The sequence below is a fragment of the Cinclus cinclus genome, unplaced genomic scaffold (assembly GCF_963662255.1).
Source record: "Cinclus cinclus unplaced genomic scaffold, bCinCin1.1 SCAFFOLD_32, whole genome shotgun sequence".
In the NCBI taxonomy this organism is placed as follows: domain Eukaryota; kingdom Metazoa; phylum Chordata; class Aves; order Passeriformes; family Cinclidae; genus Cinclus; species Cinclus cinclus.
Window position 1 is genome coordinate 663,988 of NW_026912098.1, and position 20,314 is coordinate 684,301.

Sequence of the window (20,314 nt, forward strand, 5' to 3'; positions counted from 1 at the left end):
CTGGGAAGAAACACAGGGCTCCTTAAAATAGTCCCCAATGAGTTCCTGACTCAGAGTGGCAGTGGTGTCAGTATTTGTGATGCCCTCAGTCTCTGCAGTGCCGGCCATGTCCTCAGTCTCTGCCATGTCAGCCTTTGCCCTGCCATCATTCATTGCAGTGTCAGAGCCCTCTGAGCACTCAGGTGAATTTGGGCTGACATCAGGCTCTGCCTGGAGCTCGGTCAGCCTGGAGTCAGGCTCAGCTGTGCCCTCTGTAGCTGTGGTTCTGGTCTTCCTACGTCGAATGCGTAGGAACTTCTGGAACCTCTGCAGGAGAACAAAGGACAGGGAAGAGAGGCAAGTTCCATGCAATGCTCCAAGCGCTGTGCTGGGCTGAGCAGTGACAGCAGGCCCAGCCCAGGTGGGGATGGCTGCAGGTACCTTCAGTGTTGTGTGGAAGCGGCCGCGGGTGGGTTCCTGCTCTTGTGTCCGGTCAGTGGCTGCTCCTGGGTAAGAGCGAGTGCAGCCAGAGCTGAGGGGCTGCAGGAGAGGCCAGAGAACACAGCCCAGCCCTGCGCTCCCCAGGCAGGGACAGCCCCGGGATGCCCCAGGGGATGGAGCACGGCTGCTGCGGGGTGTCTGCCCAGCCCCTCTTCTGTCCTGTCCCTGGCCATGTCCACAGTGGGTGGGATGGGATGGGATGGGATGGGATGGGATGGGATGGGATGGGATGGGATGGGATGGGATGGGATGGGATGGGATGGGATGGGATGGGATGGGATGGGATGGGATGGGATGGAGCCCAGCTGGCAGCAGCCATTAGCCCTGTGGCCCAGCTGTGCCACTCACCATCCTGCATTGGCTGGAACTGCTCCAGCTCCTCAGGTGGTTGTTCTGGGGATACTCCAGGGCCTTCCTCTTTTTTCCCTCTGCAAACATTGAACAGGCTGAGAAATCTGCCCGCCATGTCAGAGTCTGGCCTCAAGGGCACCTTCTAGAGAGATGCCTTGGGAAAGCTGTGAGGCAACAAGTCGTGCAGTTGTGCCTTGAAGACACCCACGACAGAGTTGCTTCAGGAAGGCTGCAGGACAGCAAGTCCTGCACTCTGCTCTTGAGGGCTCCTGCCACAAGGACAGGAGACTCCTCGTAAGCAATTCTGGTCACCAAGTCCCGCGGTCCGGGCGCGAGTGCACCTGCAAATGAGAAGCCTCGGGAAGGCCGCGGGCCACCAAGTCCCACGGCCTTGCCACGAGGTCACCTGCAGGAATAACGCCTCAGAAAAGCTCCGGGTCAGACACGAACGAGTGCGCTGTGTGGGGGCTCCTCACAGCACCGCTCCGGCGCGTCCTGTCCCGTCGCCTGCTCCGAGCACTGTGGTGTGGCTGTGTCACTGCCAGCTCCTATGTCAGCACAGGTCACAAAGGGTCCTTTGACACCGTGTCCCATTCCATGCCATGGTGACCGTGCTGCTCTGTGTCATAAAGGCCCTTGCACACACTGCCACCTGCCCTGGGGACACCCTCAGCCCACCCAAAGTGGCCCAGGTTGGAAGAAATCCCTCGCCCCAAGTGTTTAAGGCTGCCTGACAGGATGTTTATGAGCAGCTCTAACCACCAGCAAACACTGCCCTGCTCTGCGGGCTCAGGGCAGCAGAAGGAGCCCCCAGGGCTGCTGACACAGCCGTAGCTGGAAGGGCACGGGGCCTTCCAGAGAAGCTGGCACAGCCTCCTTGGGACACATCCCAAATGCTGGCCATCCTAAACCTGGGCGTCCAAAAGTTCCCTCTTGGTCAGCCCTTGTGGTCTAAAGCTTCAGCTGCTTTAGCTCCTGGTGCTAAGCTGCTCATGCTGAATGTGACAACTCAGAGAGAAGAATACCGTTCATCCAAATCCTTCTGGGACACTGAGAAGGGAGGCTGTGCAAACAGGAGCATGGTTTGCTGTCACCTCTCTGCCCTTCATGCCCTTCAGCACTTGGGAAGCTCAGCCAAGCGCTTTGTCCAAGGGTGCAATGAAGCAGCTGTTCCTGCTCCCAGCTCTGGCTCTTTCCTGTCTCTGACCTTGACTGGTTTTGTCCCTCTTGCTGTGCCCTCTGTTCCCCCTGTGCTCAGTGGCTGCTCCCCAGGACTGTGGAACTGGCACAAATCAAGGGCTCCAGCCCCTCCTTTCTCTGCCCTTGCAGCTGCCTGGTCACAGCAGCCTTTTCCATCTGGAAGCTCCACATGGAGAGGCAGTCCCCACCTCTGTTCCCTGCACAACCTCCAGGAGCCCAGGGCTGCCATCTCCAGTCCCTGCTGGCACAGAGGGCTCCCAGGTGCCCCAGGCTGCTGTGACACCACTGCACACGGGAGGGAACAGTGCCAGGGGCTGTGCTCAAAGTCAGGTCCATGTGCTGCTGCTGCTGCTGCTGCTGCTGCTGCTGCTGCTGTGGGTGTCGTTTGTCCAGCCGTGCCCCAGAGTCAGGGATCAGATGCAGGCACTGCTGCTGCTCCCTCGGGATCAGCCACAGTTTGGGTGTTGCTGTCAGTGCCAGCAGAAGCGGTGGCTGGAGCAGAGGGTGCTGACAGTGCCCCAAGCCCCGGGGCCAGAGGGGTCCCTGGGCTGGGGCTGGGAGCTGGGAGGGAGCTGCCCCTTGTTCTCCCTCTGCCCCACACAGAGCTGGGCCGGGCACAAGGGGGGCAGCCCAGCAAACAGGGAGCCTGCGAGTCCCTTCCAGCCCTGTCTGCTCAGAGCTTGGGCCTTGGAGCTGCAGGTGGACAAAGGCAGCTGCTCCTGGTCCCTCGCTGTGTCCCCGTGCTCAGCAGTGCTGCTCCATCAGTCTGTGCCCAGCAAGGGGGAAAAGCCTCAGCCCTGCAGGGCCAGGAGCTGCCGGGCTCTGCCTGAGCAGCTCAGCCAGCGGGAAGGAGCTGCTCCACACGGGAACCAGGAGCAAAGGACTGCAGCACCTCGTTCTTGGGCAGAGCCCCGATTCTCTGGGGGAATAGCAGAGCTGTTCTCATGCACTGCTGTGTCAGAGCTGCAGGTGCTGTGCCTGCAAACACAGGGCTTGAGATCTGCACAAGGATTCTGCAACTCGTGACTGGATCAGGATGTCACCAGTGCTAAACTTTAGTTTAGTCCAAAGCAACCACTCTGCATCTGCTGCTGCTCTCTGCTACATTTTTTTCTTCAGAGTATCCAGACAAAAGTAAACAGAGGAGGAGCCTACATTTTCATTGTTTATCCGAAATGCATCTCATTTTGCTGTACATTCCTTTCTTAGGATGTGTTCTCTTTGTTTAAAAAAAAAGAAAAAACGGAAAAAAAGAACAAAAAGCAAAGTGAAAATGAAGAGAAAAAATAAACCACAATGTGTAGTGAGAAGTCTTCTGTAACTTTGGAGCAATTAGTGTCTGATCTTTCTTAAAAAGACAACTAGATTATTTGCTTGGTAAAAGTTCTGATGACATGGATCCATCTTATTGACCTCAGCATCCTTTTTTAAAAGATTTTGGGGTTTGATTCTAATATTAAGTCATTTTTAATTGTGGTTGAAGAAACAGGAAATTGAAATTTGGATTGTGCATGATTGTGTTTTGAGGGTAAAAACACTGCAGTTTGAAACTGTAACCTCAAGTATTGAAAATTAATGTGATAACTCCAAATGGATTGGGTGACAGCAGCTTTTCCTATAGGATGTGCAGCATCAGAAAGACTTCATCAGTGAGGTTGTGGGTGCTTTTATCTTTGTCCTGTTCCACTCTGGGATGTCATGAAACGGGACTTGACCTGCCACCAGCCACAGTTGCCCTCTGACACTGCAGATCCTTGGACCTTGTGTCCCCAAAGCAGACACAAAGTGTTTCTACTGCCACCCCCTTGGCACAAATCTACCACAGTTGGGATTTTTCCAAGTCTCATGTCTCCATTGTGCCATATTCCTCAATTAATAGCAGCCCATCCCAGCAGTGAATCCAGTGATTTACGCAGATGGTTGTCAGCTCCACTTCCTGCCTAGAAATCCTGAAACTGCTCCCAAATGCTGCTGCCTTCAGCTCTTGGACACCTACTCACAAAGCTGTGGAACAAATCCCCTGTCCCCTGCCTTACAAGGTGAGTTATGCCACAGTTAGAGCTCTGTGGGAAATGTCTGTGCATCCATATCCTTTTAATATATCCATACATGGGGGTGTGCATGGATGTGTATGGTATAGAAAGCAAGGAGTGTGCAAGCAATGTGACTGACACTTTCACTCTCCATGTTGGTCCCACAGGTACAAAGACAATATGGATAGCCTGACACAGTCAGACCTTTCTGTCCATGGATACAGAGACATCCCAGAGCCCCTGGCACAGTCAGACCCTTCTGTCCATGGATACAGAGACATCCCAGAGCCCCTGGCACAGACAGACCCTTCTGTCCATGAGTACAGAGACATCCCAGAGCCCCTGGCACAGACAGACCCTTCTGTCCATGGATACAGAGACATCCCAGAGCCCCTGGCACAGACAGACCCTTCTGTCCATGGATACAGAGACATCCCAGAGCCCCTGGCACAGACAGACCCTTCTGTCCATGGATACAGAGACATCCCAGAGCCCCTTGCGCAGACAGACCCTTCTGTCCATGGATACAGAGACATCCCAGAGCCCCTGGCACAGTCAGACCCTTCTGTCCATGGATACAGAGACATCCCAGAGCCCCTGGTACAGACAGACCTTTCTGTCCATGAATACAGAGACATCCCAGAGCCCATGGCACAGTCAGACCCTTCTGTCCATGGGAGCACATTGGGGGTGGGTGGGCAGTGAGTCCTGGACAGGAGCCAGACCTGTGTCCAGCCCTGCCAGGCCCTGCCAAGGCTCAGTGCTGGCTCCTCTGGAATGGGAAAGCCCTTCAGCCTTGTCCCTGCCCAGAGGGGCAGTGCTGGCCTGGCAGCACAGGCTGTTTTCCCCACAGGCTGCAGGAGATGAGAACACAACACTTGCAAACACTGAGTGCAAGCCACAGCTCTGGGTGCTCCCCATGCACCTCAGCCCTGGTTCCACTCTCTGCCCCAAACCTGTGAAGTAAAAGGCAGGTGGGGGAGAGAACTGTTCAGAGAAGGACTGAGCTACAGCTTGAGCAGGCTGAAAAATATCATTTGGGGTCATCCCAGATTGATTTCATTTCAGAAGGTATTGAACAAATTTACTTTTTGGGCGGTGTCATGTTTTCCCTTGGAGGTGTACACTCTGCAAACTTGAGCTGCGTTGCTGAAATGCTCAAGCAAGTCTCTGCTGCAGGTCACTCCATTTCTCCTTTGGCTGATTCCAGCCTGGTGCTGAGCTGCAGCAGAGCCCTGGCAGAGCCCAGAGCAGCCTCAGCATCCACAGGGCCCGGCTGCAAGGAGAGAAACCAGAAATTGCCCGTCAGCTGAAGGCTCCTGTGCCCCTTGTCCCAGCTGCCACGGTGCCCAGGCCGTGCTGGCCGTGCCCAGAGCAGTGCCCATCACTGCTGCCTTGGGCAGCAGAGCAGGAGGGCAGGACATGTGCCCAGCCTGCAGCCAGCCATGGCACATCCACCTCCTCAGCAGCTGCCACAGCAGGATGCTCCTGTGCTCGCTGCCATCTCCCAAAAGCTCTCATCCCACCGTGACAAGAAGATGGGGACCCACCTCATGCCATCGCTGCTGGAAGAAAAGCTGGTCCCAAGGGATGTCCTCAGCCTTCTCCAAGGGCACGGCCCATCCACGCCGCAGCTGGTCCCGAGCACTTCCTGATCCACACTGGAGCCCACCTGGAACACTTCCTTTAGAGAAAGAATCAACAAATTAATGAAAATAGATTACCGTCCAGAAGGGGAGAAAAGAAAAATGGTAAAAAATCTCATCTCTGTCAGGCGCTTGAGGAAGGCCCAACCCTAGATGCCAGGGAAAAACCCACCCACGGGTGAGAGAAGCCCATGCTTTCTCCCTTTTCCCCTGCACTGGCCCCACAAGTCATGGTGATCCCAAAGCAAGCAAGGGCAGTGGAGCAGCCCAAGCCCTTCCTTGCCTGCACAGGAAAGCAGCCATGCCCAGTTCTGGAGTCCCACCTCACTCCCACCATGGGGCTTTGTTTGTGTCGTGCTGGCTGCCCCAGCCCGGGGCACGGTGGGTGCTGGGGGCTGTTGGCAGGGCCAGGAGCTGACTCCCATTTCGTACCCACCCCAGCCCATCCCCCCGGCCGTGCCAAAAAGCAGCTTGGCAGATGACAGAAGAATCAGTTTTATCCTCCCCAGCAAAGGGGGAACCTTTGCTTCCTGGCCAGGCTGTGCAATGCCCAAATCTGGGAGCATCCCCCTGGGTCTGGACTCATCTGTAAATTCGCCGTGGAGCCTGGCTTTGAAGAAGGTGCCAGAATCCAAGTCCATCTTCAGCTTGCCAGTGGCCAGGTGGAGGAAGAGGCTGCCATCCTTGATGTCATCCTCACTGTCTCCAGCAGCAGCAGCCCCACCTGCTACAGCTTCTCCAGGGGCTCCTTCTCCTTCCCTGGGGTGAGACCAGGCTCTCAGTGTTCTGCCCAGGGCCCAGCTGTCAGTGAACCAGGACAAGCCAAAGCAGCTCAGATGGTGGCCAGCAGTGCTGGGCAGAGCAGCTCAAGGGCTGTGTGTTCCCACCTGATGACCCCTGTGCAGTGACACAGGCAGGACAAAAAAGTCTGGGCTTCTTTGCTTCTGATTGCCAAGGCCTGTGTGCAACTGGAACTTACCAGAGCCCTGCATCCAAGTGTGCCTGAGGCTCTCTCCCTTCTTCTATGGCAGGTGAATTTGCTGCATCCAAGGGGCACAAAACAGGTCTTCTGACGAGGGCCTTTCCATGTGGAGCATGGATAAGCACCATCTGATCAGATCTTGGCCCTCTGGACAGAGAAACCAGAAACCACCGGTCAGTTGGAGGAGGTTCCAGTCTGCTTTTTCCTTTTTTTTAAGTACTCTAATATTCCTAACTTTCCCCACTGCAAACAGACACACTCCTGGAAGAGACAGTCCGAAGTTTCCCTCATTTGCCTCATGACAGTCACAAGAAGACCCCAGTGAACCCCACTCGCTCCACACAGGAGTTTTCTGGCCTGGTTGGCTTTGAACTGGACTTCTGGCCCGGCCAAGGTAGATGTTTACCAAATAACTGTTTGCAGGTGTGCTGTGCATGCTGTGCTGATCCATCATGGTACAGTGCTCTCGAGCAGACAATAGCCCAGACATGTCGGCACCTGCTTCTCTGAGCACACAATGGTCCATAAATCTGCCTCCCTCTTGGCCAGACATCACTCACTTTGAGAAAAGACTATAAAAAGGTGACTCTTTGGAGAAGCCTCTTGAGATCTCCCCACGGAAGGAAGACCCATCTATTGGCTGAAAACCACGAGGACGCCGTCCCATCGTTGGTAGCTATTTCCCTTCTTCTCATTTCCCCTCTTTTCTCTATCTCTTTGTTTCCTTAAACTCTCCCCTCTATCAGATAACTGAATTGTTAGCATCAAATAAAATGCTATATTGGAACATACTATTGTCCCCCCGCTGTGTCTTTTATACCTCGAGATCAAAACGAGCCATCACGATCCCCCACCGGTACTGGCAGATCACGATATTAAATTGGCATCACGGACAGGATTCTGACAGACAGAAGGGGGGCAGGTTGTGTGCAGTCTGTAATAGGGGAAGGACGTCTTGCTCCAGCCACACCTAGCTGGCCACCTCCAAAGGGGTGAGCTTGTCTAGAAAGCAAGGGGGGCAAGTTCAGATTTCCCACAAACTGCACACGCCTAGGTGAAAAACACCCCCACACTCGTTTGAGGGCCCAGTCTGTAGAATTTCACTGAAGATCTCTTGGTGCAAAAGACAGGACTGTTCTGTTGTTTTTATTGTGTTTTTGACTGCTTGGAGTAGCAAAGAGACAACCAGAGATTTGTACTGAAGGTAGTGCCTCCCAAGCAGCTTTGGTCTCTTCACCCACAGAGGGAAGTGAAGGAGAACACAGAGAAAAACTGTGTGTATGTGTTTGTTTGTGTGTGAATGTGTGTGTGTGTGTATGTGTGTCTGTGAGTATAACTTAAGTGATATACCTCCCTGTAGTGATTTTTACTTGCCCCTTGAAAAAATGACTGAAAATTCCAGTGCAACAAATATAGCTGCATTTTTTTCTTTATTGGCTATATAAAGTGCCAGACCCCCTCAAGGAGAGGAAGAATGGGCACAAAATAATTGGTATAATTTAGAAAATGTGATTGATAGGATATGTTCTCCCATCAATCTGACACTTAATATGTATTCTGAGTGTCACTCACTGGGGTAGATCAGATTAAATAATCAGAACAAGAAGCTGGTGGCTACTGGGGACGTGGGGTTTTCTTTACAACAGGAGACAGACGTAACCCATGGTCCCTAACCCAGCACGCATCCTGTTGGGCAGGGGGATTTAAACCCTTGGAAAGGGGAGACCCTGTAGCTTTAACTGGAACTCCCAACCAACTTTTAGCAGACATTCACAAAGCTGCCTGCTTGCAAATGATACATGAAAGAAAATTAACTGTTGTCTATGAATCACCTATGCAATTACCTGTAATGCCTGAAATTATGACCCCCTTGATTTGTGGTCTTCCAGAATCAATTACTCTACAGCAATTCTCCTTCAAAACACCATTGCAGCTATAACCCCTGTAGACACACTAGACAGAGTTCTTGAGAACCCAAGCGACCAACACAGTTCCACTAACTCTGGGCCCATTCCCTTTCCTCCCTCTACAACCCCCTCTCAGCAGACACCAGGTTCACAATCACATTTTCCTGCCAGCAGCCATAAAATTTGGACATTATTAGTGTTCTGGAGAAAAACCATTCCTGATTTTTCAAAAACTGCCAGGCCTCTTCATGACTTGCTGAGGGAAGGGGTGAAATGGGATTGGGCTCTTTCTCAGGAGGAAGCACTGCAATTGCTGATATCTGAAGTAACAGCTTATCAAGCTCTGGGCCCTATTTACTCTACAGATTCTTTTCAGGTGGAATGGGGGTTCTCCATCTCAGGGCTGTCAGTACACATATGGCAATGAGGCCCTGGTGGTCCTACAAGGCCTGTTAGTTTGTATTTCCTTGGCTTTAAAGATGCTGAAAAAAAGATACATGTTGGGGGTTGGTTCTTTCCCTTTTCCCTCTGTGGAATTTTCCCCATGGTCATGCTAAGATACCTGTTGACTGGGCCCTGGTGACAAGAGGGAGAGGGGAGGGGAGGGAAACGGGAAACCCCGTGAGATTCAAACAGCCAGAAGAGGAAGCAGAAGGCTGGGCCTCAGCCCCATTTTCCCCACGGAGTTCGGACGAGAAGGACGATTGCCGCCTGTGTCCAATCCCTGCCATCCCAGCATCGGGAAACCACTATTGGACCCTGCCCGGCTGTCTTCTCGCTGTGAACTCCCACCATCCAGCACTCTGCTGAGCACCAGGACCCACACCATGAGTGGAGAGCTCTCTCCATCTCTCTCTCCCCCTGGGACAGCGCTGCCATCACCCCCAGCCCTCCTGCAGCTCTGCGGGACCTGCCCGCCCCCAGCACCGGGAACTGCAGCTCAGGCAAAAGGTGCCTGCAGCCAAAAAACACTGGGACTGAGTTACTGTTCTGTTTGTGGGTAATTTCATAGCTGGTGTTGTTCTTGTTTGTCGTGTTAGATATACTAGTAAAGAACTGTTATTCCTACCCCCATATCTTTGCCTGAGAGCTCTCTTAATTCCAAAATTATAATAATCACAAGGAAGGAAGGATCACATTTTTTTTTCATTCCAAAGGGAAGCTTCTGCTTTCCTTAGCAAGCACCTGTCTTTCAAACCAGGACAGATTTTGGCCACGCAATGTGGGGCCCGAGGGCATTGAGAGGAAAGGGTGAAAAAGGAATAACAGTTCTTGAGTTACCTCATTTTTGTGTTAGGTGGCATCATGTTGTCCAGCTTACCGTGGTTAGGCTTCATGTGGCCACAGCTTTATCTCTCCCATTTGCAATCCCTTACCTGAACATGGGTCCTATAACTCAGGCTGCTGTAACTATTATCCAGTTCCTTTTGTGGGCTGATAACGTGAGAAATTCATGGATTTTTAATTTCCTCTGGAAGGTGGGCACATGGATTCAGGGCTATCACACTCTAATTGTATGTTTTTGGGGTTACTTTAATAATGGCACATACTGTGAGGATATGACACCAGGGAAAATTTTGTCCCAACCCCTTACACAGTTTTTTGGGTCTGCTCCACCAGCTTTTGAGGGGTTCAAATCTCTTCTAAGCAGTAATGATATCATACAGTGGCTGACATTGCTAATAGGCCTTGTAAACCTGTTCTATTTAACATTCCGAGATGAGGGGAGATTGACTTGGATGACAACCCTGATACTTCCCCCAAGAAATAGGGATTCTACCCCAGAGCCTGACCCTGCCCCTGCCCCAGAGACTAAGGATGTTGCCCCTGAGCCTGACTCTGCCCCAGAGCTCACCTCAGAAAGGAACCATCCAGAGTGGGTGGGGTTTCTAGTGAAGGAGATGGGCCAAATGCTGAAGGAGTACCTTTCCCCAGCTCTTGAGAAACTCTCCCTCTGCCTTAAAGAGGGAGAACCTGATGGTGCAGCAGTGGAACCCACAAATGTTACATCTCACCAGGTTCCAGCTGAACTGCAAGGGCACTCACAGCCAGCAGCAGTTGCCCCCGTGGAAACTAGAAAGTCTAAGGTGAAAACAAAGCACCTGGATAATAAGGATCAGAAAGCAGGGCCCTCACAACCATCAGGGGAGCCAGAGGTTGAGATCGTCATGGAGTCCCTGTCATACGAGAGTCTCTGTAATCTGTGTAAAGATGTTGTACGAAGGGGCCGTGAGGCTTTTACAACGTGGTTACTGCGGGTCTGGGACCTTATGGGTACAGGTGTGCAGCTGGATGGTACTGAGGCAAGGAATTTGGGACCCCTAACCCAGGACTCAGGTGTGGATCACATATTCGAAGGGAACGAGGCCCCCTTTCCCTCTGGGAGCGGCTTTTAATGAGTGTAAGAGAGAGGTTTGTCCATAGAGAGAGAATGCAGGAGCACCACCATAGAATGCGCTGGAAAACCGCTGAGGAGGGGATCCAACAGCTGAGAGAAGTAGCAATACTGGAAGTACACTTTGGGAGGGGTGGACAACATGACAATGACCCCAACAAGGTCAGGTGCACAGGGCAGATGTTGTGGAATCTGGCACACCTGGGGCCATCTCAATACACCACATTCATTGCAGCCATTAATGCTGACACCAACCACGAGACAGTGGGTTCTGTTGCCGATAAGCTCAGAAATTTTGAGAGCATAATGAATGGCCCAATGCAGGCTCAGGTCTCTGCCGTGATTAGGGAACTCAGAGAGGAGTTCAAGGAGGAGATAAGAGGGGTGAGGGAGGAGATGAGGAAGGTCAATGCAGCACCAGTGCGAGTCACAGATCCCAGAGTTAAAGCCCAACGTCCCCCAGCTAGGGAGAGAGGATACACCCCACGAGCTGACCTGTGGTTCTTTCTGCGTGACCATGGGGAAGACATGAGGAGGTGGGATGGGAAACCCACTTCTGCCCTGGCAGCACGGGTGCGTCAACTCAGGGAGGGAAACACTAACCAAAGGAGCTCCACTAAAGTGAAGGTAGCCTCAACTTCCCATAACCAAGATGCAGGGTATTACAAAAGGGAGGATGATTCGTCCGATCCCCTTGAGGGAACCTCCAACATGTATGCCCAGGAAGGAAATAATAACCAGTGCTAGAGGGGCCCTGCCTCTAGCCAGGGAGAGGCACGGGAAAAAAAGGTCTTTTGGACGGTGTGGATCCGATGGCCTGGCACATCACAGCCACAAAAACATAGGGCATTAGTTGACACTGGTTCACAGTGCACCCTAATACCATCAGAACATGTGGGGGAAGAGCCTGTTTCTATTGCTGGGGTGACAGGGGGATCACAGGAATTGACTTTGCTGGAGGCTGAGGTGAGCCTGACTGGGAAAGAGTGGCAGAAGCATCCAATTGTGGCTGGCCCAGAGGCACCGTGTATTCTAGGCATAGACTTCCTCAGGAAGGGCTATTACAAAGAGCCAAAGGGACTCAGGTGGGCTTTTGGAATAGCTGCTGTAGAGGCAGAAAACATTCAACAATTGAACACCTTGCTTGGACTGTCAGAGAGCCCATCTGCAGTGGGACTCCTGAAGGTGAAGGAGCAGCAAAGGCCAATTGCCACCTCCACAGTGCACCACCGGCAGTACAGGACAAATGGAGATGCCGTGATCCCCATCCACAAGATGATCCGTGAGCTGGAGGGCCAAGGGGTGGTCAGCAAAACCCACTCACCCTTCAACAGCCCCATCTGGCCTGTGCGCAAGTCTGATGGAGAATGGAGATTGACTGTGGACTATCGTGCATTGAATGAAGTGACTCCACCGCTGAGCGCTGCCGTGCCGGACATGCTGGAACTCCAGTACGAGCTGGAGTCCAAGGCAGCAAAGTGGTACGCCACCATTGACATTGCCAATGCATTTTTCTCCATTCCTCTGGCAGCAGAGTGCAGGCCTCAGTTTGCTTTCACCTGGAGGGGCGTGCAGTACACCTGGAACCGACTGCCCCAGGGGTGGAAACACAGCCCCACCATCTGCCATGGACTGATCCAGGCTGCACTGGAAAAGGGTGAAGCTCCAGAACATCTGCAATACATCAATGACATCATTGTGTGGGGGAACATGGCAATGGAAGTATTTGAGAAAGGAGAGAAGATCATCCAGATTCTGCTGGGAGTCGGTTTTGCCATCAAGAGGAGCAAAGTCAAAGGTCCTGCCCGAGAGATCCAGTTCCTGGGAGTAAAGTGGCAGGACGGGCGGCGCCAAATCCCCACTGAGGTCATCAATAAGATCACCGCGATGTCTCCACCAACCAACAAGAAGGAAACACAAGCTTTCCTAGGTGCCATAGGCTTTTGGAGAATGCACATTCCTGAGTACAGCCAGATCGTGAGCCCTCTCTACCTGGTCACCCGGAAGAAGAATGAATTCCACTGGGGCCCTGAGCAGCAGCAAGCCTTTGCCCAGATCAAGCAGGAGATCGCTCATGCTGTAGCCCTCGGCCCAGTCAGGACGGGACCAGAGGTGAAGAATGTGCTCTACTCTGCAGCCGGGAACAAGGGCTTGTCCTGGAGCCTTTGGCAGAAGGTACCTGGTGAGACCCGAGGCCGACCTCTGGGATTCCAGAGCCGAAGTTCCAGAGGGTCTGAAGCCAACTACACCCCAACAGAGAAGGAGATCTTGGCTGCTTATGAAGGAGTTCAAGCTGCCTCAGAGGTGATTGGCACAGAAGCACAGCTCCTCCTGGCACCCCGACTACCAGTGCTGGGGTGGATGTTTAAAGGGAAGGTCCCCTCTACCCACCACGCCACCGATGCCACATGGAGCAAGTGGATCGCCCTCATCACACAGCGCACACGTATCGGAAACCCAAATCGCCCTGGGATTTTGGAAATAATTACAAACTGGCCAGAAGGTGAAAATTTTGGTCTTGCCGATGAAGAGGAGCAAGAACAAGTGACCCGGGCTGATGAAGCCCCGCCATACAACCAACTGCCAGCAGATGAAACTCGCTACGCTCTTTTCACTGACGGTTCCTGTCGCATCGTGGCGATGAACTGGAAGTGGAAAGCAGCCGTATGGAGCCCCACACGACAGGTTGCACAAGCTACTGAAGGAGAAGGTGGATCAAGTCAACTTGCTGAACTCAAAGCCGTTCAGCTGGCCCTGGACATTGCTGAAAGAGAGAAGTGGCCAAAGCTTTACCTTTACACTGATTCATGGATGGTAGCCAATGCTCTGTGGGGCTGGCTGGAAAGATGGAAAAAAGCTAACTGGCAACGTAGGGGAAAACCAGTCTGGGCTGCTGATGAGTAGAAAGACATTGCCACTCGGGTAGAGAAGCTACCCGTAAAGGTCCGTCATGTAGATGCCCATGTCCCCAAGAGTCGGGCTAATGAGGAGCACCAACACAATGAGCAAGTAGATCAGGCTGCAAGGATAGAGGTGTCACAGATAGACTTAGACTGGCAACACAAGGGAGAATTTTTCCTGGCTCGATGGGCCCACGGATGTCTCAGGTCACCAAGGCAGAGATGCTACCTATAAGTGGGCACGAGACCGAGGGGTGGATCTCACCATGGACAGCATTTCCCAGGTTATCCATGACTGTGAGACGTGTGCTGCCACCAAGCAAGCCAAGCGAGTGAAGCCCCTCTGGTATGGGGGGCGGTGGTCCAAATAGAAGTATGGGGAGGCCTGGCAGATTGACTACATCACCCTGCCTCAGACACGCCAAGGCAAGCGCTACGTGCTGACCATGGTGGAAGCCACCACTGGATGGTTGGAGACCTACCCTGTGCCTCATGCCACTGCCCGCAACACCATCCTGGGCCTGGAAAAACAAGTCCTTTGGAGACATGGTACCCCTGAGAGAATTGAGTCAGACAATGGGACTCATTTCAAGAACAGCCTCATAAACACCTGGGCCAGAGAACACGGCATCGAGTGGGTGTACCACATTCCTTATCACGCACCAGCGGCTGGGAAAGTGGAACGGTGCAATGGGCTGCTTAAAACCACCTTGAAGGCACTGGGTGGGGGGACTTTCAAAAACTGGGAAATTAATCTACCAAAGGCCACATGGTTAGTGAACACCCGAGGTTCCACTAATCGAGCAGGCCCTGCCCAGTCTGAGCCCTTGAGAACACCAGATGGGGACAAGGTTCCAGTGGTGCATATGAGAGGTATGCTAGGAAAAACTGTTTGGGTGAACTCTGCCTCCAGCAAAGACAATCCAATTCAGGGGGTGGTTTTTGCTCAAGGGCCAGGTTGTACCTGGTGATGATGCAAAGGGATGGAAAGACCCGATGCATACCCCAAGGAGACCTTGTTTTAGGGTGAACTACCTACAATACTGTGCCTGTGTCTGTAACTGTATGGATGTCTATAATTTGAAGATTTTTAATTTGATTTGGCATGATGGTAGGGGAAAATTCGGGGTGGATAATGTTGAGGGTTAGTTCTTTCTTTTTTTTCCCTCTGTGGAATTTTCCCCATTGTCATGCTAAGATACCTGTTGACTGGGCCCTGGTGACAAGGGGGAAGGGAGGGGAGGGGAGGGAAGAGGGGAGGCCCCGCGAGATTCAAACAGCCAGAAGAGGAAGCAGAAGGCTGGGCCTCGTCCCCATTTTCCCCACGGAGTTCAGATGAGAAGGATGATATCTGCCTCCTGCCTCTCTGTCCCATCCCAGCGTCGGGAAAAAAATATCAGACCCTGCCCTGCTGCCTTCTCGCTGTGAACTACCACCATCCAGCACTCTGCTGAGCACCAGGACCCACACCGTGAGCGTAGAGCTCTCTCCATCTCTCTCTCCCCCAGGGACAGCGCTGCCATCACCCCCAGCCCTCCTGCGGCTCTGTGGGACCTGCCCGCCCCCAGCACCAGGAACTGCAGCTCAGGGAAAAGGTGCCTGCAGCCAAAAAACACTGGGACTGAGTTACTGTTCTGTTTGTGGGTAATTTCATAGCTGTTGTTGTTCTTGTTTGTCTTGTTAGATATACCAGTAAAGAACTGTTATTCCTACCCCCCTATCTTTGCCTGAGAGCTGTCTTAATTCCAAAATTATAATAATCGGAAGGATCACATTTTTTTTCAGTCCAAGGGGAAGCTTCTGCTTTCCTTGGCAAACACCTGTCTTTCAAACCAAGACAAGGAGAGACCCTGGATCAATATCAACCACAGATTGCTGCAGTCACCTCTGCTCTAAAAGGAGCAGTAATGAAATATACCCTTTAAAATCGGAATGGATATTTCTCCTGAAGTGCAGCAGAAAACCTTCCTGATGAACTGCACCAGACCAGAGGGAAATCAAGGCAGAGCCGTGGTTTGTCAGGAGTTCCTTGGTCCCAATGAGCGCCGTGGTGCATTTGGTGCTGAGCCCTTGAACCTCAGGGCCTAGGAGGAGATTGCACAAACCCTTCCAGGAGTCCAAGTCAGAAGAACCTTTCAGCTGCTGCACATTCCTGTGCCTTGGGCTGGCCCAGACTCCTCCTGTGGGATGTGTTGCACCTCAGCCGTGCTCTAGGAGAGAAATTCCTTTCTCCTTGTTTCCAGTCTGGGCCTCCACAACTGCCCTTGGCATTAATTGTTTCTTTCTCTGGATATTCTCTGTCAAAAGATCCATCACCTCTGAAACTGCCTGTCAATCCCTCCCAGGGCTCTCCTCTGCTGTCCTCAGTCTCCAGCCCACTGAGCACTGAACTCCTTTGTCCACTCCTTTGACCGCTCTCAAATGGTCACATGCTTGAGGCCATGGGCCCCTGGACAAGAAGGACGGTTCCTTTCTATAGGAGAGAAACCTCAGAACCCAAGGTTTTGAAGGAAGATGAGAGACAGTCACCAGAGGCCAAGGCAAGCCAGACCTGTTTGTCTTGGCAGCATTTGTCTGGGAGATATCCTTGGATAGACCGGATTTGGGAGGCCAAATGCCAATTTTGTCCATGGGCATCAGGACGAGAAGTTCTTTTCTGGAGGAAGAAAAGTAGGGAGCCCCAGTGTTTCAAAGGCAGATAAGAGCTGGCCCTCAGGAAGCCAAAGTAACCTACATAGTCCTGGCAGCTTTTGTCTGGGAGCTACCCTTGCATATATACAGAATTTTGGAGGCACAATTCCAGTCTTGGCCATGAATGCCTGTGCTTGAAAGATGTTTTTATCATGGGAAGAAAATGTTCAGGGACTGCTACCGGGGTATGCAGGGCTTGGCACAGGCCGAGAAGGCAACGGAAAAACAGACATGGGGACAAACGGCCCCAGGGCTTCAGTTGCAGCAGCAGCAGCAGCAGCAGTGACAGAAGCGATTTTGTTGACCCTCTGGCTCTCCTCTCCCTCTCCCACAGTCCCACAGCCTCTCTCGGTCTCTCTTTCCCTGGGTCCCCCTCCTCTCCCAGTCTCCATCTCCCAGTTCCTAGCTCGGCCATACACTCGGGCTGCCCTGGCCCCAGGCGGGGCTTTCCCATCCCTTTCCCCATCCCCATCCATCCCGGCACGGTCTCACCTCCACCCGGCTCTGGCTGTACTGGCGGTGGTGCTGCTGGATGGACATCAGTGCGTGGAGCGGCATCGCCTCCCTTTGGCTCCGCCTGTCCCGACACCGGCCCCGGACCCGGCCCCGGCCCCAACATGGGCCCCGACCCCAACCCCGGCCCCTGGCCCTGGCCCCAAGGTGTGCCCTGGCCACGGTCCTGGTCTTGGTCCTGGCTCCTCCCGGGCCCGTGGAGCACACACACGGCACGGCTGCTCCTGCTGCCTGTGTTGCGGTTTCCCAGGCCCGAGCTCCACCGCTCGGCAGCGCGGTCGCTGGCCCTGAGCCTCTGCTGTCCCGTTCCAAAGAGCGAACACCTGGGGCTGCCCGGCCCGGGGCGGCTGAGGGGTGCTCAGGGCTCATGTCTGGCCCCGGGCCGAGCGCTGACAGCCGCGTCTCGCTGGCAGGGGAGGCGCAGCACGGCACGAAGGAGCGGTACCAGCTCGGTTTGCTGCTGGGGTGTGGAAGCTTTGGCAGCGTTTGGGCGGTGACTCGGCTCTCGGACAGTGCCCCAGTAAGTGGTGGGATCAGTGGCAGGCAGAAGAGGAGGAGGAGGGAGGACGAGGAGGAGCTCAGCCTGCTGCTGCCCTTGGCATGCAGGTGGCCATCAAAAGGGTGCCATGAAACCATGTCCAGCACTGGGGCAAGCTGGTGAGTGAGCGGGGACCAGCGGGAGAAGCCGGGGCATGCTGGGATGGGATGAGTCGAGACCCGGAAGGGTGGAAGCCACCAGGAGCCTGGAGGGAGAGCGGGTGTGGGGCCAGCAGAGCATCCCGTGCTGGGGGAGGGCTTCCCCAGTCCTGGCACAGCATCAGCCCCGCTGACGGCATCGTGGTCCTCCTGCAGCCCGATGGCACCAGCGCACCAGTGGAGATCGTGCTGCTGGACAAGGTGTCCACAGGCTTCCCTGGAGTTCTCCAGCTGCTGGAGTGGCTTGAGTTCCCCAATGACATCCTGATGGTGCTGGAGCACCCGGAGTGGTGTCAGGACCTCCGTCATTTCATTTGGTCACAGGGGTTCCTGTCAGAGGAGGTGGCACAGGAGCTGTTCAGCCAGGTGCTGGAGGCCGTGCAGTACTGCACCAGCTGTGGGGTCCTGCACAGGGACATCAAACCGGAGAACATCCTGCTTGACCTGGCCACCGGGCAGGCAAAATTGATTGACTTTGGCTGTGGCACCTACCTGCAGGACACAGCCTACACTCACTTTACAGGTGAGCCCACACAGGGCTGTGTTCCCGGTCCCGGCATCTCCTGGCCCAACATCTCAAGGCCCAGCCTGGCTGTGGCAGCAGGGACTCTCCTTTTTGCTGCCAGTCATGGCACTGAGTCTTCATCTGAGTTGCTTTTGACTGGGGTGGGTGGGGGGCCAGCTTCCAGCCCTGCTGGCAGCTTTTGCCAGCCACTGTGTCCAGGACTGGCGCTGGGGCAGCCAGCCTGACAAAAACACCCGTGGGTGGGGGTAGTGGGTTGTGGGGGGTCCAAACCTGTGCAGCAGCTGTTTTGGTGGGCAGGTGAGAAAGGGCTTGCACTACTGTGCTCACATTGCTTGCCTTGTCCTCATAATGTCTTTTGGGGCAATGCAGGCAAGGAGGATGAAGACATGGATTTTCCCCACCACGGAGTGGGTTTTTCCTTGTCATGGTCAGGCCTTGCCAGGGCTTCTGCTGCACTCTTCCAGCACCAGTGGCTCCTTTTCCAACCCCAAGTTTGTACACAAGTCCCAGGTGCTGGCCAGAGGCAAGGGGTCACACCATGTGCCACTGGTGCAGCCCTAGCATGCCCAAGGATTCTGGGGCCAGGCTCTGGGAGCAGCAGCATCCCCCTGATGAACTCCATCTGTATTCCATAGGAACACCGTCCTACAGCCCCCCAGAATGGACCCACTTTGGCTGGTACTATGGCAAGCCAGCTACCCTCTGGTCCCTGGGCATCCTGCTGCACCAGATGGTCTGTGGGGAGCACCCTTTCAGGAGAGGCCAGAACATCAGCTGGAACCATCAGCTCTCGCTGCCACAACAGGTCTCTCAAGGTGAATCCTCATCTCTGGGCACGGGGGGAATACCAGTGCTGGGAGACAGCAGTGGGCTCATGAGCATCCCGCTCTGGCTGCTGCTGAGGAGGTGGCACATGTCCTGCTCTCCTGCTCTCCTCCAAAACAAAGAACTGATGGGAAGGTTTAGGCCCAGCTCTGAGCACATGCAGCACAGCCTGAGCATGAGAACAGTGGGGCAAAGCAGACTGGAGCCTCCTCCAACTGACCGGTGGTTTCTGGTTTCTCTGTCCAGAGGGCCAAGATCTGATCAGATGGTGCTTATCCATGCTCCACATGGAAAGGCCCTCGTCAGAAGACCTGTTTTGTGACCCTTGGATGCAGCAAATTCACCTGCCATAGAAGAAGGGAGAGAGCCACAGGCACACTTGGATGCAGGGCTCTGGTGAGTTCCAGTTGCACACAGGCCTTGGCAATCAGAAGCAAAGAAGCCCAGACTTTTTTGTCCTGCCTGTGTCACTGCACAGGGGTCATCAGGTGGGAACACACAGCCCTTGAGCTGCTCTGCCCAGCACTGGTGGCCACCATCTGAGCTGCTTTGGCTTGTCCTGGTTCACTGACAGCTGGGGCCTGGGCAGAACACTGAGAGCCTGGTCTCACCCCAGGGAAGGAGAAGGAGCCCCTGGAGAAGCTGTAGCAGGTGGGGCTGCTGCTGCGGGAGACAGTGAGGATGACATCAAGGATGGCAACCTCTTCCTCCACCTGGCCACTGGCAAGCTGAAGATGGACTTGGATTCTGGCACCTTCTTCAAAGCCTGGCTCCACGGTGAATTTACAGATGAGTCCAGACCCAGGGGGATGCTCCCAGATTTGGGCATTGCACAGCCTGGCCAAGAAGCAAAGGTTCCCCCTTTGCTGGGGAGGATAAAACTGATTCTTCTGTCATCTGCCAAGCTGCTTTTTGGCACGGCTGGGGGGATGGGCTGGGGTGGGTACGAAATGGGAGTCAGCTCCTGGCCCTGCCAACAGCCCCCAGCACCCACCGTGCCCCGGGCTGGGGCAGCCAGCACGACACAAACAAAGCCCCATGGTGGGAGTGAGGTGGGACTCCAGAACTGGGCATGGCTGCTTTCCTTGGCAGGCAAGGAAGGGCTTGGGCTGCTCCACTGCCCTTGCTTGCTTTGGGATCACCATGACTTGTGGGGCCAGTGCAGGGGA

At 54.0% G+C, this 20,314-nt stretch overlaps 1 protein-coding gene across 1 annotated transcript; it reads left to right on the forward strand.

Moving 5' to 3' along the window:
• Positions 1-3,947: 3,947 nt before the first annotated feature.
• Positions 3,948-19,498, forward strand: LOC134057258 (serine/threonine-protein kinase pim-1-like). Its single transcript, XM_062514256.1, is given in 6 exon segments — positions 3,948-4,070; positions 17,025-17,618; positions 17,705-17,755; positions 17,951-18,317; positions 18,956-19,135; positions 19,392-19,498. Coding segments are annotated over 6 exon segments (1,422 nt in total).
• The last annotated feature ends 816 nt before the right edge of the window (positions 19,499-20,314 follow it).